The following is a 15,933-nucleotide window of genomic DNA, read 5'->3' on the forward strand; positions in this document are numbered from 1 at the left end:
CAATCTGGGATAGCAGCTGGAAGCAGCGGGAAATGGCGCTGCAATAAGGGAATTTCCTGCAAAAAAAGGGAAGGTTGACAGCTATGATCTTCAGTTGGGGAGTTCAACTGGCTGAGCGTGGGAATCAACCGCCAAGCCTGGAGATCTGCATCTGAAACAGCTGCTGGTGGATCCTACCATGGTATTGCTCCTTAAACTAGCCAATCCTAACAGTTTAGGAGGGTGGGAGAAATCCAAGTCATTTCGCCTTTCGAGTACCCGATTCACACTCTCTGAAATGGAGACACAGCAAGAGGCAGTGAGCTAATGAGACGCCCCTTTCAAAGTGGGCAGGGACAAAGGCTGGATGGGATGAGATTCTCACATTGACTACAACAACAACAAATATCTAGCCTTTGTTCTTAACTGTTGTCTTTAACCCCCCCCCCCCGAAACCAAGACCAGTTATTTCTGTTTCACCTTTCATTTCCTCCTGAGAGAGGCCATGCAGATCTGAAAGAACATGCAAGTTATTCAAGCTGAAGATAGCTAAAAACAAAACAAAACCTAAACCCATATCGATTTGCAGTTAACCAACTGCACAATCCATACATCTTGCCACCAGATGGAGATATTGTATGTGTCTGAGCTCTCTCTCTCTCTCTGTGTGTAAGAGAGAGAACTACAACCACAATATTCATCAGTGAGGGGGAATGCAGTGAGGATCTAGGAAAGAGTTGGTGTTTTGAGTCACTGAGGGTGTAGCTGCTTTCTTTTTAGCAAAGCTGCTGCCCTCCTCTTGCACCCTGAGACAGTTATTAAGAGGCTGAAATATTTGCATAGGGACACGGGTTAAACCACAGAGCCTAGGACTTGCCGATCAGAAGGCTGGCGGTTCAAATCCCCGTGACAGGGTGAGCTCCCGTTGCTTGGTCCCTGCTCCTGCCAACCTAGCAGTTCGAAAGCACGTCAAAAGTGCAAGTAGATAAATAGGTACCACTCCAGCGGGAAGGTAAACGGTGTTTCCGTGCACTTCTCTGGTTCGCCAGAAGCAGCTTAGTCATGCTGGCCGCATGACCCAGAAGCTGTATGCCGGCTCCCTCGGCCAATAATGTGAGATGAGCGCTGCAACCCCAGAGTTGGTTACGACTGGAACTAATGGTCAGGGGTCCCTTTACCACAGTGCCACCCGCATCCCTCTACAAACAACATATACGGTTATAAAAAGCATACATTATTCAAAATTAAAAAGGTGTCATTAAATGCATTGCAGGGCCTCTGAATCTGGAACAGATGAGTAAAATTTGTCTGCATCTGGTTGTTCTCTTTTCTTCAACCAGATCCCACTCACCCTCTTTATCGCAGCATATGTTTGCAGTTGTTGACATGCTATAAATTACAACTTGGAGAGGCACTCCCACCATGGCGTCCTGCCGGAAATTCTATTCCAGTGTTTTCCTTCTAAAAAAAAAAAAGGCTTCAGGCTGTTTTTGAAGGAAACATGGCTGCTGGAGGCAATCTCGGCCAGGAAGAAATGACTTGCCCCGTTTGCCACCAACGTTTCTTGGACCCAGTGATTACTGACTGTGGACACAGTTTCTGCTACGCTTGCCTCATCCAGTATTGGAGAGACTCTGATGCAGCAGGTTCTTGCCCTCAGTGCGGAAAACCTTTTAAAGAAGGCAGCTACATGCGGAACCATGAGCTAGCAAGGCATGCAGGGGAATCCACGAAATCTAAAGAAGAAGATGCGAAAAGCAAAACAGGAAGGTGTGATAAGCCGGAGGAACTCCTGGAATCCTGTGAGGGTGATGATCGAATGGTTCAAAATAAAAAGGTAGGAAACTAGGGAGGGGAGGGAGGGAAAGAAATGAATTTGGTTTGTTTACTTTAAAAAAAAGTTCAATTGATTCACATGTATCTCTTCCACAAAATTTATGCATACAAACCAGAAAGCAGTTTACAAAAATAATAAAACAATAAAGTTATTGATAAAAGCAGTTAAACAGCATTTAAAACATTCAAAAAGTAATTAAAATCTGCAATAAGCTGAAAACAGAATAAAGCATATGTCACCCTCTGCTTGTTCATAATTTACCTGCCATGGGCCCACACTTTACCTTGGTCTTTTAGGAAGACAGAGTGACACTGTACAATGTTATAAATGAGACTCTCCCCTACTGATGGACTTGGGAAATTGTTGTCACCAAATCAGCTAGGGTTGCTAGGTCAGGAGCACCTCAGACCCTGAAATGTCAAGGCCCAGACCTGAGACCTAAGGGAGCCCCCCGTTGATGTCATGGGGACAGGCCCTGGAGACAGAGGTTAATTGGGAGAAGGGATTGGAGGAGGGCAGCCTCCTCACTGAGTGTCTGTGCTATGATTTGCAACTGGCTCCTACTGGGTTGAGGCTTGCAAGCTAGATGCACAAAATTCTTAATTACTATTAATAATGCATAGTAGAGGAAATTGCATTAAAAAAGTATGTATATTGGGGAAAATGTGCTGTAAAATGCTGGTGAATGTTCATGAACTGCTCCTTTTTACAGTGGTACCTTGGGTTAAGTACTTAATTCGTTCCAGAGGTCCGTATTTAACCTGAAACTGTTCTTAACCTGAAGCACCACTTTAGCTAATGGGGCCTCCTGCTGCTGCCATGCCGCCGGAGCACGATTTCTGTTCTCATCCTGAAGCAAAGTTCTTAACCTGAAGCACTATTTCTGGGTTAGCGGAGTCAGTAACCTGAAGCGTATGTAACCCAAGGTACCACTGTATAAATATATATAATTTTATACATTTCAATAATTTTTACAATCATTTTAACATGTCAAAACTTGACTTCCTTCTCCCACTTTCTATGGTTCCTTAAATTTATTTTTAATAACTTCTGCAAATCTAAATTAACTTAATTTGCACATTTATTCGTCTACTTTAAATATATACTCTTATAAAACTGCAGGTTATTACAATAATCTTGCCAATGTTCTTATATGTTTACAGTTTGTTTGTTTGTAAATATTCCAAAATGGAAATGAGGGAGCAGATGGAGGTGTAATTCTAAATCAAGAACTTTACTAAGAAACATCTGATGTTTTTTATATTTATAAGGGAACCATGATACTGAAAGGGACGTCCACACCGCTTGTAGTTATGGAAGAAGACATTAAGTGCCCTATTTGCATAGACTATTTAACAGACCTTGTGACTCTGAATTGTGGCCATAACTTTTGTAAGGCCTGCATCAACCATCACTGTGAGATATGGAAGGAAATCGGTCCACCGGAATGTCCTATCTGCCGAACCAAGATCCAGAAAGGGAGTTACCGGCCAAACTGGCTGCTGACCAGCATTGTAGAAAACTGCAAACGCTGCAAAGGAGCACTGTGTGACAGACACAAGGAAAAGCTTCTACTGTTCTGCAAAGAAGACAGAGAATTGCTATGTTCCAAGTGTGAACATTCGCCACAGCACAGCCAGCACTCAGTGGTTCTCCTGGAGCATATTGAACAGGTAGGAACTAGTCTAGATAAGTCCCAACCAACATTGTTTTGCAATGCAGATCTCCGACCAGAAACAAAATAGGTTACAGAATGCATATACATATGAGGGGAAAATGCAATGCATTTATTGGTGAAAATAAAATGCAAAATTATCTTGTATTAGGGAGAAATGAGTTCCAAAAAAATTTCCTATATGGAGAGCAGTTCTGTCCATCCCACCCGCCAGTTTAGATATTTGTACTTTAAATTTTTTTGCCCTCTGGGTTCCATGGAAATCTTTGCCACTCTAATGGTGATAGGAAGGGGGTTGAATCCTGTGTTGTAGCTGTTATCCCCTGCCCAACCCCAATGGCTCAAGTTTGACAAGTGGGTAGGATCACCTGACATAATTAAAAGCTGCTAGACCCATACCAAAAGGGACACAGGTGGCGCTGTGGGTTAAACCACAGAGCCTAGGACTTGCCGATCAGAAGGTCGGCGGTTCGAATCCCCGCGGCGGGGTGAGCTCCCATTGCTCGGTCCCTGCTCCTGCCAACCTAGCAGTTTGAAAGCACGTCAAAGTGCAAGTAGATAAATAGGTACCGCTCTGGTGGGAAGGTAAACGGCGTTTCCGTGCGCTGCTGTGGTTCGCCAGAAGTGACTTAGTCATGCTGGCCACATGACCCGGAAGCTATACGCCTGCTCCCTCGGCCAATAAAGCGAGATGAGCGCCGCAACGCCAGAGTCAGCCACAACTGGACCTAATGGTCAGCGGTCCCTTTACCTTTACCTAGACCCATACCTGAACCTCAAGCAACTCCTATCAAGTCTCTTCTCTCCGGACGTCTACTTGAGAGGAGGATTTTACTCCTGAGGAGTCCTTACCAGTAACTGACCACTGATGGAAATGGGCTGGGTTTGTATTGGGCACTGCCTTTCTCTAGGGCTCAGGACCCATTTGGCTTCAGTGTCAGAGGACTAACCTTGGTTGTGAACAGCCCCTACTTAGTCTTGTCTGAGGACCCCAACTCCCTGCCCCCAGATGGAGCCTGATTCAGAACTTGGTGTAGGGCTCCCCCAGCTGGGACATGACAAGGTGAGATTCACGCCCCCCCCCCCGCTTTTAGTCTGAAGTGGTACAGTCAAACCTCGGTTGTCAAACGTAATCCATTCCAGAAGACCGTTCTGACTCCCAAAATGTTCAACAACCGAGGTTCAAATGGCTGTAGGCAAAGTCAATGGAGAAAAAAAATATAAAAACTCTCCGGAAGCCGTTCAGCTTCTGAAAATCGTTAAAAAACCAGAGCAGTTACATCTGGGTTTTCAGCATTCAGCAGCCAAAACATACGATAATGGAGGTGTTTGGGAACCAAGGTTTGACTGTACAAACCAGGTTTTTTATTTTTTTAAAAAAATAAGAAATAAGAAATAAAATAAAAATGTACACCCCACTCCCAAGACCATTCCATTGTAACTATCCAACCTCCCAAAATTTGAACACCTCTTGCGATGGTTTGACCCTTTTCAGTTCTAACAATAAATATTCTACAAATACCATATTTTTCGTCCTATAGGGCGCACCGGCCCATAGGATGCACCTCCTTTTTTGGGGGGGGGGGAAATGAATAAAAAAAAATTATTTCCCCCCCAGCCATGGCTGCCGCTCCAAGCCTTGTGCACACCCGCCCGAAGCACGGGTCGCCCTCCAGAGGGCGCCCCGTGCTTCGGGCTGCAGGCTGCTGCCCGCAAGCCTTGTGAACCCGCGGGAACTCCCACCGGGATTGCAAGGCTTGCGGATAGCTTCCTGAATCCTGCAGAGCGAGAGGGGTCGGTGCGCACCAATGCCTCTTGCTCTCCAGGCTTCAGCGAAAGCCTGCATTCGCCCCATAGGATGCACACACATTTCCCCTTCATTTTTGCAGGGGAAAAAGTGCGTCCTATGGGGCGAAAAATACGGTACCTTCCTTAGCTCCTCAAAATCATCTCTCCTGCATATTCCCTGTTTTACCTGACAAGGTGAGATTCGAGACGAAGATATATGCCACAAAATCGATGAGGAACCTGCTGTGGCCCTTCTGTCACCAGATACTGATGTGGACTCCTCTTATACATAAAGACCTTACTGCCCTGAGGTTTACCAATAGGGATGCGGGTGGCGCTGTGGTCTAAACCACTGAGCCTCTTGGGCTTGCTGATCAGCAGGTTGGCAGTTTGAATCCCCATGATGGAGTGAGCTCCCGTTGCTCTGTCCTAGCTCCTGCCAACCTAGCAGTTCGGAAGCACGCCAGTGCAAGTAGATAAATAGGTACCACTGTGGTGGGAAGGTAAATGGTGTTTCCGTGCTCTCTGGTTTCCGTCACAGTGTTCTCTTGTGCCAGAAGCAGTTTAGTCCTGCTGGCCACATGACCCGGAAAGCTGTCTGTGGACAAGCGCCGGCTCCCTTGGCCTGAAAGCGAGACGAGCCCCACAACCCCATAGTCATCTTTGACTGGACTTAACTGTCCAGGGGTCCATTACCTTTACCTTTAAACCTGCAGTTTACCACTGCCTGTTTACAGATTCCCTCCCACTAGAAAGCTCTGACGGGGTGGCAAGGGAGACTTTGGGATCTGTTTCTTTTCAAGCATTTAATGCAACGCAGAAGGGTTGTTAGAGGCCAAACTAAACAGGATTGACAAAGTACGGTTCCTATATATCAGCCATGTAAATAAAAGTGATGTTAATGACAGACCTCCAACTGCTCGTGTTTACTTACAGAGAATCTGTCGCAGATTGGTGAACCTTTGAGGATGCATTCAATGATTCAGTTATTAGGCAGTGTCCCTGCTCAATTTCCCTTATAATATGCGACTGAAGTGTTCACATAACACTGCACAGGTGATCAATATCATTTTATTATAAAACCAATAAAATATTCCCCAAAAAGGGACACATCCCAGGACAGGAGAAGGGTGGTGGAGGATATGTCCTGGGACCAAATAGAGCTTCCCAGAGGGCTGCATTTGGCCCCCGGGCCTGCATGTCCCCACACTTGCCCCAGGACCTAGGAAATAAAGTAGAGAAGATCCCTCAAGACTGGTGAATCATTCACTGCTTAGCTCATAATGTGGAGTTTAGAAGAGTTCCCATGTTCACTGGCTAGCAGAAGCATCACACATCCAGGATTTTCATCTGAGCCAGAGAATAATTTTGTGGTTCTACGTTTTCTTTCCTGAGCCTGAGAAGAAATTCACTGGTATCACGATACAAGGAAGGGACAAAACAAAACAAAACAAAACAAAACAAAACCCTCACCAGGACAAACTCATTGTATGTTCTGTCCCTGTAGCTGAGACCTCATTTATCTTCTTGTCTCTTTCAGGGGATCAGAAGGTACTTGAACAGGTATGTAACTCTTTCTTGTCATATACAAACACACTCACCCACACACACACACACAACTACAGAACAGATTCTGTTTAATTGAAAACAACATGTTCTTACAAGTATGACAACAAATTCTGCTATGTACAATCAACATTCAAAGCAAGGATGGGAAATCTTTCTCTAATAATTAATAATTAATAAATTAATAATAATTAATAATTGTTGTTGTATTTTAATCTTGTTTTTAAGTTGTATTCATTCAACTTGTTTTTATTATAGCTTGTTAGCCCCCCTGAGCCCGGCCTTGGCTGGGGAGGGCGGCGTATAAATAAAAATTATTATTATTATTATTATTATTATTATTATTATTATTATTATTATTACTATTACTATTATTATTATTAATACCCTTTTAACCTTGGCAACATTGATTTACCCTTACAACCTTTTACATGTAAAACATAAATTTGGAAATTGAGTAATGGGTCTGTGCCTTCTGACGGCACCAGCCCCCCTCCTCACTTTTCTGCTTTTCCCATCACTTATCCCATAAATTGGGCCAAAGGAATTGCTGCAGGACTCTTACTATATTCATTAGTAGAAAGGGCACTTTCTACTAATGTGCTATAAATTTTGGAAAGTGGTTTTTCTGCCTGCTCTCTGTGCATTTGGACACCTCTTATGATCTTGTAGTCAATTCTGCATGGTCTGAAGATCAAGAAACAGGTTATTGTCTATGTCTGGATAGAACTGGAGTCCATTTTTAATCACGATGTTGGACTGAATCTTTCAACACTGCACTGATTCTGTGACTTCTTAGAATTCCTGAGCAGTACCAGGAAATCTCCCTCAAATGCAACCCCTGCTTTCTCCTCCGGTCAATTTCACTCTGAAGTATGAGGCATGGGGAATGATATTGAGTTGGGGAACCTTTGGATTTCCAGATATTCTTAGACTACAGCTGTCATCATCTCTGACCACTGGCAGGGCAACTGGGGCTAATAAGAGTTGGACAGAGCGATGGGTTGCTCATTCCTGTTCTAGAGGGCTCACTAGATTGAAATGTTCTTGGGAGAGAGACCTCCAGGCTCAAAATGTCAGACTGGGACTCTTATCTGTGAATGTATCTGTGGGAAATTGCAGTCAAACATAACTAGCAAGCATAGGGCTAGTTAGTGCATGAAGGGGTTAAAACCACAGAGTTAGATTCCCACACTCAGCTAGGTCATGCCCCCTCTCCTCAGGAGAGGAAGGAAGTGAAGCCTTCCCTCCCTCCCTCCCTAGCTCTCCATGCAATGTAACTGACCAAGGAGGATGTGCTTAAGCTTGTTCTCCAAGCTTAGAACACATGCTTGAAGCTACCGTATCTTTCGCTCTATAAGACGCACCTAGTTTTTAGAGGAGGAAAACAAGAAAAAAAATATTCTGAATCAAATGTTGTTGAAGAAAGCAATGCAAAGCTTCAGCGAAAGCAACGCAAAGCCTCTTCAGCGCAATGGGAGGAACGTTCCAGCTGCCCTGAAGGGGCTTCGCACGGCTATCCCAGAAGCCAGAACAGCAAGAGAGATCGCTGCGCAGCAATTCCTCTTGCTGTTCTGGCTTCAGCGATAGCTGCGCAGCCTGCATTTGCTCCACAAGATGCACACACATTTCCCCTTACTTTTTTAGGAGGGAAAAAGTGCATCTTATAGAGCGAAAAATACGGTATCTTGCTGTATTTTCTACACAGAACAACACATGTATCAGACTTTTGAATAGGTAAGTAAATAATTTTAAACTTAGCACTGTGTGGTGTGTTCAGCTTCAGCAGACTAAACAGAACTTTTAAACAGGATTAACAGTCTATTCCTATGCTGTACTGCTGCACAAGTTGTGACTTGATTTTAAATTCTGCTGGGGCATTCTGTGTGCCAGCCCTGTGTTTTGAATCTAGGCACTTAGTCAGTTCTTTTGTTGTACACCCACACACGTGAGTCCACAGGGATTCATATATTAATTCCCCCATAGCATCTTCTTTTCTTATGTTCTTACTACACATTTGTATGGGAGGGCAAGGGGATTGTTCAGTACTGAAAGCTGTCCATCTTCCCTTCTAGGTCCAAAGATGAGGAGGAAGTGGGGCATGAGTTGGTTAATCACCCCAACAGTTGCTCACCGAAAAAAATGTCTCTGATCAACATTACGGAAAAATGGGAAGGTATTGGGGGCAAACAAGGGAGCGGGAAAATATGTTGAACTCAGAGACTTGCTAGTGCTCAGGTGCCCTTGCATCCTTGATGATCGGTTTTATGCAATCGGCGGGCGTATTTGTTTCGCAGCTAACCCTCCTTAAAAAAAAGTCAACAGGAGCGCCCTCTGGGGGCGTGGCCTGGGGAGGAGGCGTGGCCTAGAGAGAACCTTGAGGACCAGTTCAAGAGGACCTTGGGTCTCAGTTCTGCACCTGTAAGACAGGTCTCTGATTAGATCGAGCTGGGCTTGTTTTTATGTTCATCAAATCTCCACTTTCCTTCTGTCCTGCAGGAAGTATAATTCTGGATCCAAGCACAGCATATCCATACCTCATTGTGTCTGATGACCTGAAAAGCGTGAGATGGGGAGATGGAAAGCAGGACGTGCCCACGAGCCTTGAGAGGTTTCACTTCGATCCTTGTGTCCTGGGCTGCGAGAGATTTGTTTCAGGAAGACATTGGTGGGAGGTGGAGGTGGGGATGGAGGTTGAGGAGGAAGAGGCTGAGTGGGCTGTGGGGGTTGTACGAGAATCTTTCCAGAGGAATGCGAAGAGCAGCCTTAGTCCTTATTGTGGGATCTGGGCTGTGGGAAAGGAGAGGAATTCTGGCCATGGCTCATTGAGTGACTCTCTTCCGTCCTGTTGCCTCTGGGCTTTTACTTCTCCCAAGTGGACCATGTTGAGACTGGAACATCTTCCCAGGAAGATCAAGGTGTCCCTGGATTATGAAAAGGGAGTTGTGGAATTTTTCGATGCTGATTCGGACAAACCTTCAAATTTGGAAATCTTCAAATTCTGCTCAGCCTTTTTTAATAGGGAGATGGTCATTCCCTATTTGCGGGTAGAACGTGGTGTCACCCTGAAATGCTCTTGAGGAGAAAGCCACATCTCTGCGGCAATGGGGCAAATGGTTCTCCCGAATGACTGCTGGTTCCTGAACATGCATCTCTGAATCTTTTATCTGCGGGCCAAGAGCTGGGATGTGTCTTGCCAAAGGCAAGGCGGTTCTTTTAAAATTCAGAAGCAATACAGAATACACAAGTGAGTGGGAAGATTAAAGGTTTTATTCCAAAACAGCAAGCGCTGTATACATACCAAGCAAGCACTTCAATCTGTCAATTGTGATACGGAAGGGGGGGGCATGTCTTCTTCACCTTCTTCTTCGCTACAATATATCCATTTATGTCCAATTGTCAATGTCAAAAGGGACTAAAATCTATAAAATTCATAGAAAATCAACGTGCCAATTTGCTCAATTTCTCTAGGACTCCATGACACCTCCCCTGTCCTCCATAATCCCTCAAGCAAGGTGTCAAGACTCTAATCCTGTCAAATCACTCTGCCAAGCCTTTTCTCCAGGCAATGCCAGTACATGGACCATTGTCTTCTCATCACCGGTACTCAGGAAGTGCTTATCTGCGCATATCTCCAGCTCTGCATATTCCCCCTCCCTCCTCCATATGTTAATCCTGTGTAACCCAACCTCTTCTTAATGGGATGTATTTTGCACTGTATTCTGGGACATGGAGGGAAGTTTCAAAAGTTCATGTCACCCCTTTCTCGCGGTTCAATCTCGCCTTGAACCTGTTGCACAATAAACTTGGATCTTCTGCAGCTTGCTCCTGTCTCCGGCTGAGCTCATTTTCCTCCGCAGGGAACCGCGGACGTAGTCCGACGAGCTGGGTGGAAGAGCAGCCTCGCACCCAGATTTTACCGTAACAATTGGAAGCCCTTAAGAGGCAGTGAAGCAATGCCCCCCCCAGGTAGCCTCAGTTGACACAGCCCTGCGGCTGATCGTTCCGTGCACGAGCTTCAGAGAAATTCTGCCCAAACCATCAGATTTTAGATGTAGGAGTGCAAATATCCAGAGTGTGGGGTCAGGTGGGATTACTATGAGGAATTATAAAATATGCATCATGCCATTGTGTCCACGATGAAAGCATTGTGTTGACTGGGTTTGAGACATTGACTATAATTTCTGATCAAATCCCACAACCCTCTGTATCTCTGGCCATTTCCTCTACTGTTCATTTCTCTTGCTTGACCAGTCACGTACACTGCCAGTCTTCGCCAGGAAGGCATCCTGGGTCATCAAAGACAGTGGGCAGTTTCTTTGATGTAGCTTTTCTGATATCTTAGGATGTTAATCTTAGGGCCAGGAAACAGGTCTCACATAAAGGTGATAATGATCACTGTCTTCCTGGCCATCCTTCTTATCATGTGTATTGATTGTTTATGACCTCCGGGGTTGCTGAATGCACTCTTTTGTAGTTTTCTTTCATTTACCCCAAAAGTATGCATGCTGAACTAGTTTTTGTAGTTTAACTTTGTCCCCACGTGGGGTTTGTTGAAATGCTCAGAAGAAATCTGCTTGGTTCTTACGAACGCTCTGTAAAAAGTTCTTTTGTGAATAAAATGACCTGGGCCGGAGGGAGAGACACAGAGATTATTATACACACCCTTCCCAGAGTCTTGCTGGTTCAAGCCTCTGTGTGTATTCTTATTAATCAGAGTTCAATCCTTCCTTTACTTTGAGAATGCCTCGTTTATAGACAAACCTATGCAGCTTTCAAGACTGGCTGCGTTCAGATCATCCATTAGCCACCCCTCCCAATGCCTCACTTTCTCAGAACATGTCAAACATGAAAGAAGGTACCTAGCATTATCCTCTCAAACTGATAAGGCAGATGGGCGGGGGGGCTCTTCACCTCCTCCCAACGTTCCCAAAACATTTAAGACTGTTCTCAAAACATTCGAGAGAGAGGAAGGGGGAAGTGTTATGTACTGAAGTTCTCACCCTGGGCCAGCAGGGGGATACTGTAGATAGTTCAGGTCCACATATGCAAATAAGGGATTGAAAGTGACATTCAGTGATTGGATAGTTACAGAAAGTTGTTCCTGTTGCGTTCTAGTGGAGCTCTCTATAAGCAGGCTGGCTGAACTCTTCAGTTCAGTTCTGTTCTGACCTGTGAATAAACAAGAGCTGTTTGGAGAATTGCTGTGTCGTCTGATATGTTCACCCACAACTTAACAGGAAGGAACAGGGGCAGGAAGGGCTCTGTGTCAGACCATTAACTGCTCGATACATTTTGTCTTCCGGATGCATTTCCCATACAGGATGTTGGAGGAATCCATTGGAAAGGGACTATCAAATGGATTACCTTCGGTCTGCCTCTTGGACCTCTATCACAGCACAGTTTCTCTACCAAACACATTTTTTTTTTTAAAAAAGAACTCTAATGGATAGAAAGCAGCTTCCTATGGCTACCCATGCCAGTCTCGCCGTGCCTCTCTTATATTTTTAATTTCATAAAATTTGTACACTGCTTGATTGTGGGGAAAAAAAAACAGCCCAAAGTGTTTTGCAAAAGAACCTTCTGTGCCTGCCTTACTGCAGTTTGCAATAAACTTTTTCTACTTTCCACTTCATCTGTCCGAAAAGTAGGTTGGAAGCTGCCCAGTGTAGCTGGGACAACCCAGTCAGATCAACAAGATACAAATAATAAAATTATTATTATTATTATGGAACAGGACGTCCCGATTTCAATCAAATAATTGTTGTAGTTCATTGGTACAGCATCTGTTCTGCATGTAGAAGGCCCCAGGTTCACTTCCTAGCATTTTCATGTAGGCTCTGGAAGGACTCCCTGTCTGAAAACCTAGAAAACCACTACCACTCAGTATAGACCCCCTGCGCTAGTTGGACCAGTGGTCTGACTCAGAATAAGGCAGCTTCTTATGTTTCTGGCTAGGAAGCAAACATTTGTATGCTCACAGCTTGAGGGACTCATTTGCATCCAGACTTTGCCTCTGCTCCACCTCTGAAATTCCACCTCTTAAATGTGCTTAAAGATTTCTGTGGGGCTGGGAGCTGTACTAAGGTTGAAAAGGCTGGTTGCTCCGTAAATGCTGCTAGACCATGGTTCTGCTAGCACCAGCTCTATGGTTTCTGGGTCTTTTCTTAGCAGGTACTGGCAATCTCTTGGAATCTACAGATTCAGTTCTAGATGCCTTGGCAGAGACTTAGGTCTTATTGTCTTGCCACATGGAGAATTACACACGGATAAGGACTGCAAACTGGATCTGCAGTTGGATAGGGGACAATCTCTGAAATCCCCTCTTTGCTACTCAGATGGAGATATTGGGCTGGAGCCAAACTTTTCCGTTGAAATCAGTAGAACTTAAGTTGAACTTATCCCATTGATTTATGCACTCTGCAGGAGAGGACCTCTGCAGATACCATCTTATCAGGAGGTCTGCTCCATATAACATGGGAACAGGGCCTTTAGTGTGGTGGCACCTGCCTTTGGAATCTCTCATTAAATATCAGACAGGTGCCGCCTCTGTTGCCTTTTTGGTGCCTGCGGAAGACCTCCCTCTTCCAACAGGGCTTTTGGGTGGAGATCTTTCCCAGTCCACATCTGTCCTGGAATTACGTTAACATGTTTTATTGCTTGTGTGTTTGCCGCCCTTTGAGAGGGAGGGTGGGCTACAAATCAAATAGATTTCAGTGGGGCTTATGTTCAGCTAACTTAACATGGATCCAGCCTCTGATGTTTGTAGAAAGCTGCATCTCAGTGGACAGTGACGTGACCCAACTGAGGATTATGGAATGAAAGACTCAAAGTTCACAGGCTCACCCAAGGGTCACCAGCATGTTCTGTACCTGCTGTTCTGCTATAAAAGCAACCTGCTGATGTCTCCGTGTTGTATTTGTGTCTTCGAACCACAGGCAATGCAGAAGTGATGCTGAACCAGCCTAGCTCTATGCTGGTACCCCTAGAAAATGTCACTCAGCTCCCCTGCACCCTGTCCGGCGACAGCATCACAACCATCGCAAGCCACACCATCGTCTGGCTCCAGCAGAAGCATCAGGGCTCTCCCAAACGCATTTTGTATTACAAAGATGAATCGAACCAACATAAAGTTTCGGGGTTCCCTGATCGCTTTTCTGCTTTCAAAGATGCCCAAAGCAGCACCTGCTACATCACTATCTCTGGGGTACAGGCAGAGGATGACAGCATCTATTACTGCCTGACATCGGCAGGGGGAGAGTACCACAGTGCTTTGGCTTAAGGGAGAACCAGGACCAAAACTCCATCCCATCCCCTTGGGGAATAGGCTATAGACACAGCTGATAAAGAAGTCAATCCAGCAGATGGATTTGCATGAAGACACTTGTCAGAGTCTAGATTCTATTTTTGTAGTTTGGGCAGCGAAGGAAAACCCTCCAAACCACGATCGTGTTTCAGTTCCCACTTGTATAGACCAATAGCAAATCCCTTCTCTCTGATTTCAGATCCTTAGGTAGCTAAATGTCGCCATCTACAGAGAAGGAGGAGCTCCTTGGAGGCTTGGTGGTGGGGAAGAGGAATCTAAAGGTTTGCAGAAGTACAAAATGTGGTGAGCCAGTGTGGTTTGGTGGTTAGGGCTCGGACTAGGATCTTGGAAATCAGGGTTCAAGTCCCCCTAGGACACCAAGTGAAGTAAAAATGTAAAGGGACCCCTGACCATTAGGTCCAGTCATGACCAACTCTGGGGTTGCGCGCTCATCTCTCTCTATGGGCCAAGGGAGCCGGCGTTTGTCCTCAGACAGCTTCCGGGTCATGTGGCCAGCGTGACTAAGCTGCTTCTGGCAAACCAGAGCAGCACACGGAAACGCTACTTACCTTCCCGCCAGAACGGTACCTATTTATCTACTTGCACATGACATGCTTTCGAACTGCTAGGTTGGCAGGAGCAGAGACCGAGCAACGGGAGCTCACCCTGTTGCGGGGATTCGAACTGCCAACCTTCTGATCAGCAAGTCCTAGGCTCTGTGGTTTAACCCACAGCGCCACCCGCGTCCCCCTAGACAGAGACTGGCCCAACCTCACAGGGTTGTTGTGAGAATAAAACAGAGACATATTCTACTCATGTAAAAACACACTGATTCCTGGACCATCCGTGGGCCGGATTTAGAAGGCAATTGGGCCAGATCCGGCCCCTGGGTCTTAGTTTGCCTACCCATGCACTAGCAAGAACATGTACATTAGTCAGTGCTGAATAAAAAAAAAAGGTGTGCATTAGGAGAAATTCACATTAAATTACTGGCAAATTTTCATGACTTTCAAAACAAACAAACAAACAAACAAACAAACAAACAAACTGCAGAAAAGTGGAGAACTCAATTTAAGAATGGAAAAATGTGAAACTTAGAAAACCTGCCTGACTCCAACAGGGTCAAAGTGAAGACTGTAAATTCACTTTGAGAATTCTTATGGGGTGAGACATCAGTGGGGATCAAAGAGCGGAACTATCTCCCTCAGGAGGCTGTGGACTCTCCTTCCTTGGAGGTTTTTAAGCAGATGGCCATCTGTCTTGGATGCTTTAACTGCATTTCAGTGGGTTGGACTAGATGATCCTTGAGGTCCCTTCCAACTCAACGGTTCTATGATTCTATGAAATAAACACAATATCTAGCCTTTTTTAATAAAAAAAAAATAAACTGTCGTTCACAGACACCTGGAAACCGCGATCTAATATTTCTTCCTGCACCTGTTGTGCCCATCAGCTCCCAAGGGAAATTCTGCTGCTCTGAAAGGGCCTTCAGCTTACTCAAGCTGAAAACTCCCATCGGCTTTGCACTTAGAAGTCTCACCATGAGATGGCCCTATGGCAGAATGGATGGCGAGAAAAACAGCATGGAAGGAGCCCCTTTGTAACAACTGCGCTTTACATACAGCTTTCAGTTGTACCTGTGCACGCGGGCACTGCCTAACCTCACAAAGTAATCAGGATGAATCCTCAAAGAGTAACCGACATTGTGCAAACCAGCCAGGAGGAAGGTTTTAGAAAGCAGGTTGTCCTTTTACTGACTGAGTTAATCAAGGAAGGAATGGC

The 15,933-nt window shown here is 45.2% G+C and overlaps 1 protein-coding gene and 1 long non-coding RNA gene across 2 annotated transcripts; both read left to right on the top strand.

The window, feature by feature from the left end:
* Positions 1-1,191: 1,191 nt before the first annotated feature.
* LOC309359546 (tripartite motif-containing protein 60-like) lies at positions 1,192-10,168 on the top strand. Its single transcript, XM_081893387.1, has 5 exons — positions 1,192-1,816; positions 3,088-3,489; positions 6,820-6,842; positions 8,921-9,021; positions 9,345-10,168. Exons 1-5 carry the CDS (start codon positions 1,481-1,483, stop codon positions 9,923-9,925), a joined length of 1,443 nt encoding a protein of 480 aa, XP_081749513.1. The 5' UTR covers positions 1,192-1,480; the 3' UTR covers positions 9,926-10,168.
* A 608-nt stretch (positions 10,169-10,776) lies between these two features.
* Positions 10,777-14,642, top strand: LOC309359233. Its single transcript, XR_014163791.1, has 3 exons — positions 10,777-11,832; positions 12,096-13,019; positions 13,784-14,642. It is a non-coding gene; the product is annotated as an uncharacterized lncRNA (long non-coding RNA).
* Positions 14,643-15,933: the final 1,291 nt, after the last annotated feature.

This window comes from Podarcis melisellensis, assembly GCF_964234715.1.
Source record: "Podarcis melisellensis genome assembly, chromosome: 16".
NCBI classification, from domain to species: Eukaryota; Metazoa; Chordata; class Lepidosauria; order Squamata; family Lacertidae; genus Podarcis; species Podarcis melisellensis.

Excerpts from the sequence above, each read along its gene's own strand:
- LOC309359546 (XM_081893387.1), top strand. The coding sequence starts at position 1,481 with ATGGCTGCTGGAGGCAATCTCGGCCAGGAAGAAATGACTTGCCCCGTT. Across the intron at positions 6,843-8,920 it reads ATCAGAAGGTACTTGAACAG|GTCCAAAGATGAGGAGGAAG; the intron begins GTATGTAACTCT and ends CTTCCCTTCTAG. Across the intron at positions 9,022-9,344 it reads CATTACGGAAAAATGGGAAG|GAAGTATAATTCTGGATCCA; the intron begins GTATTGGGGGCA and ends TCTGTCCTGCAG.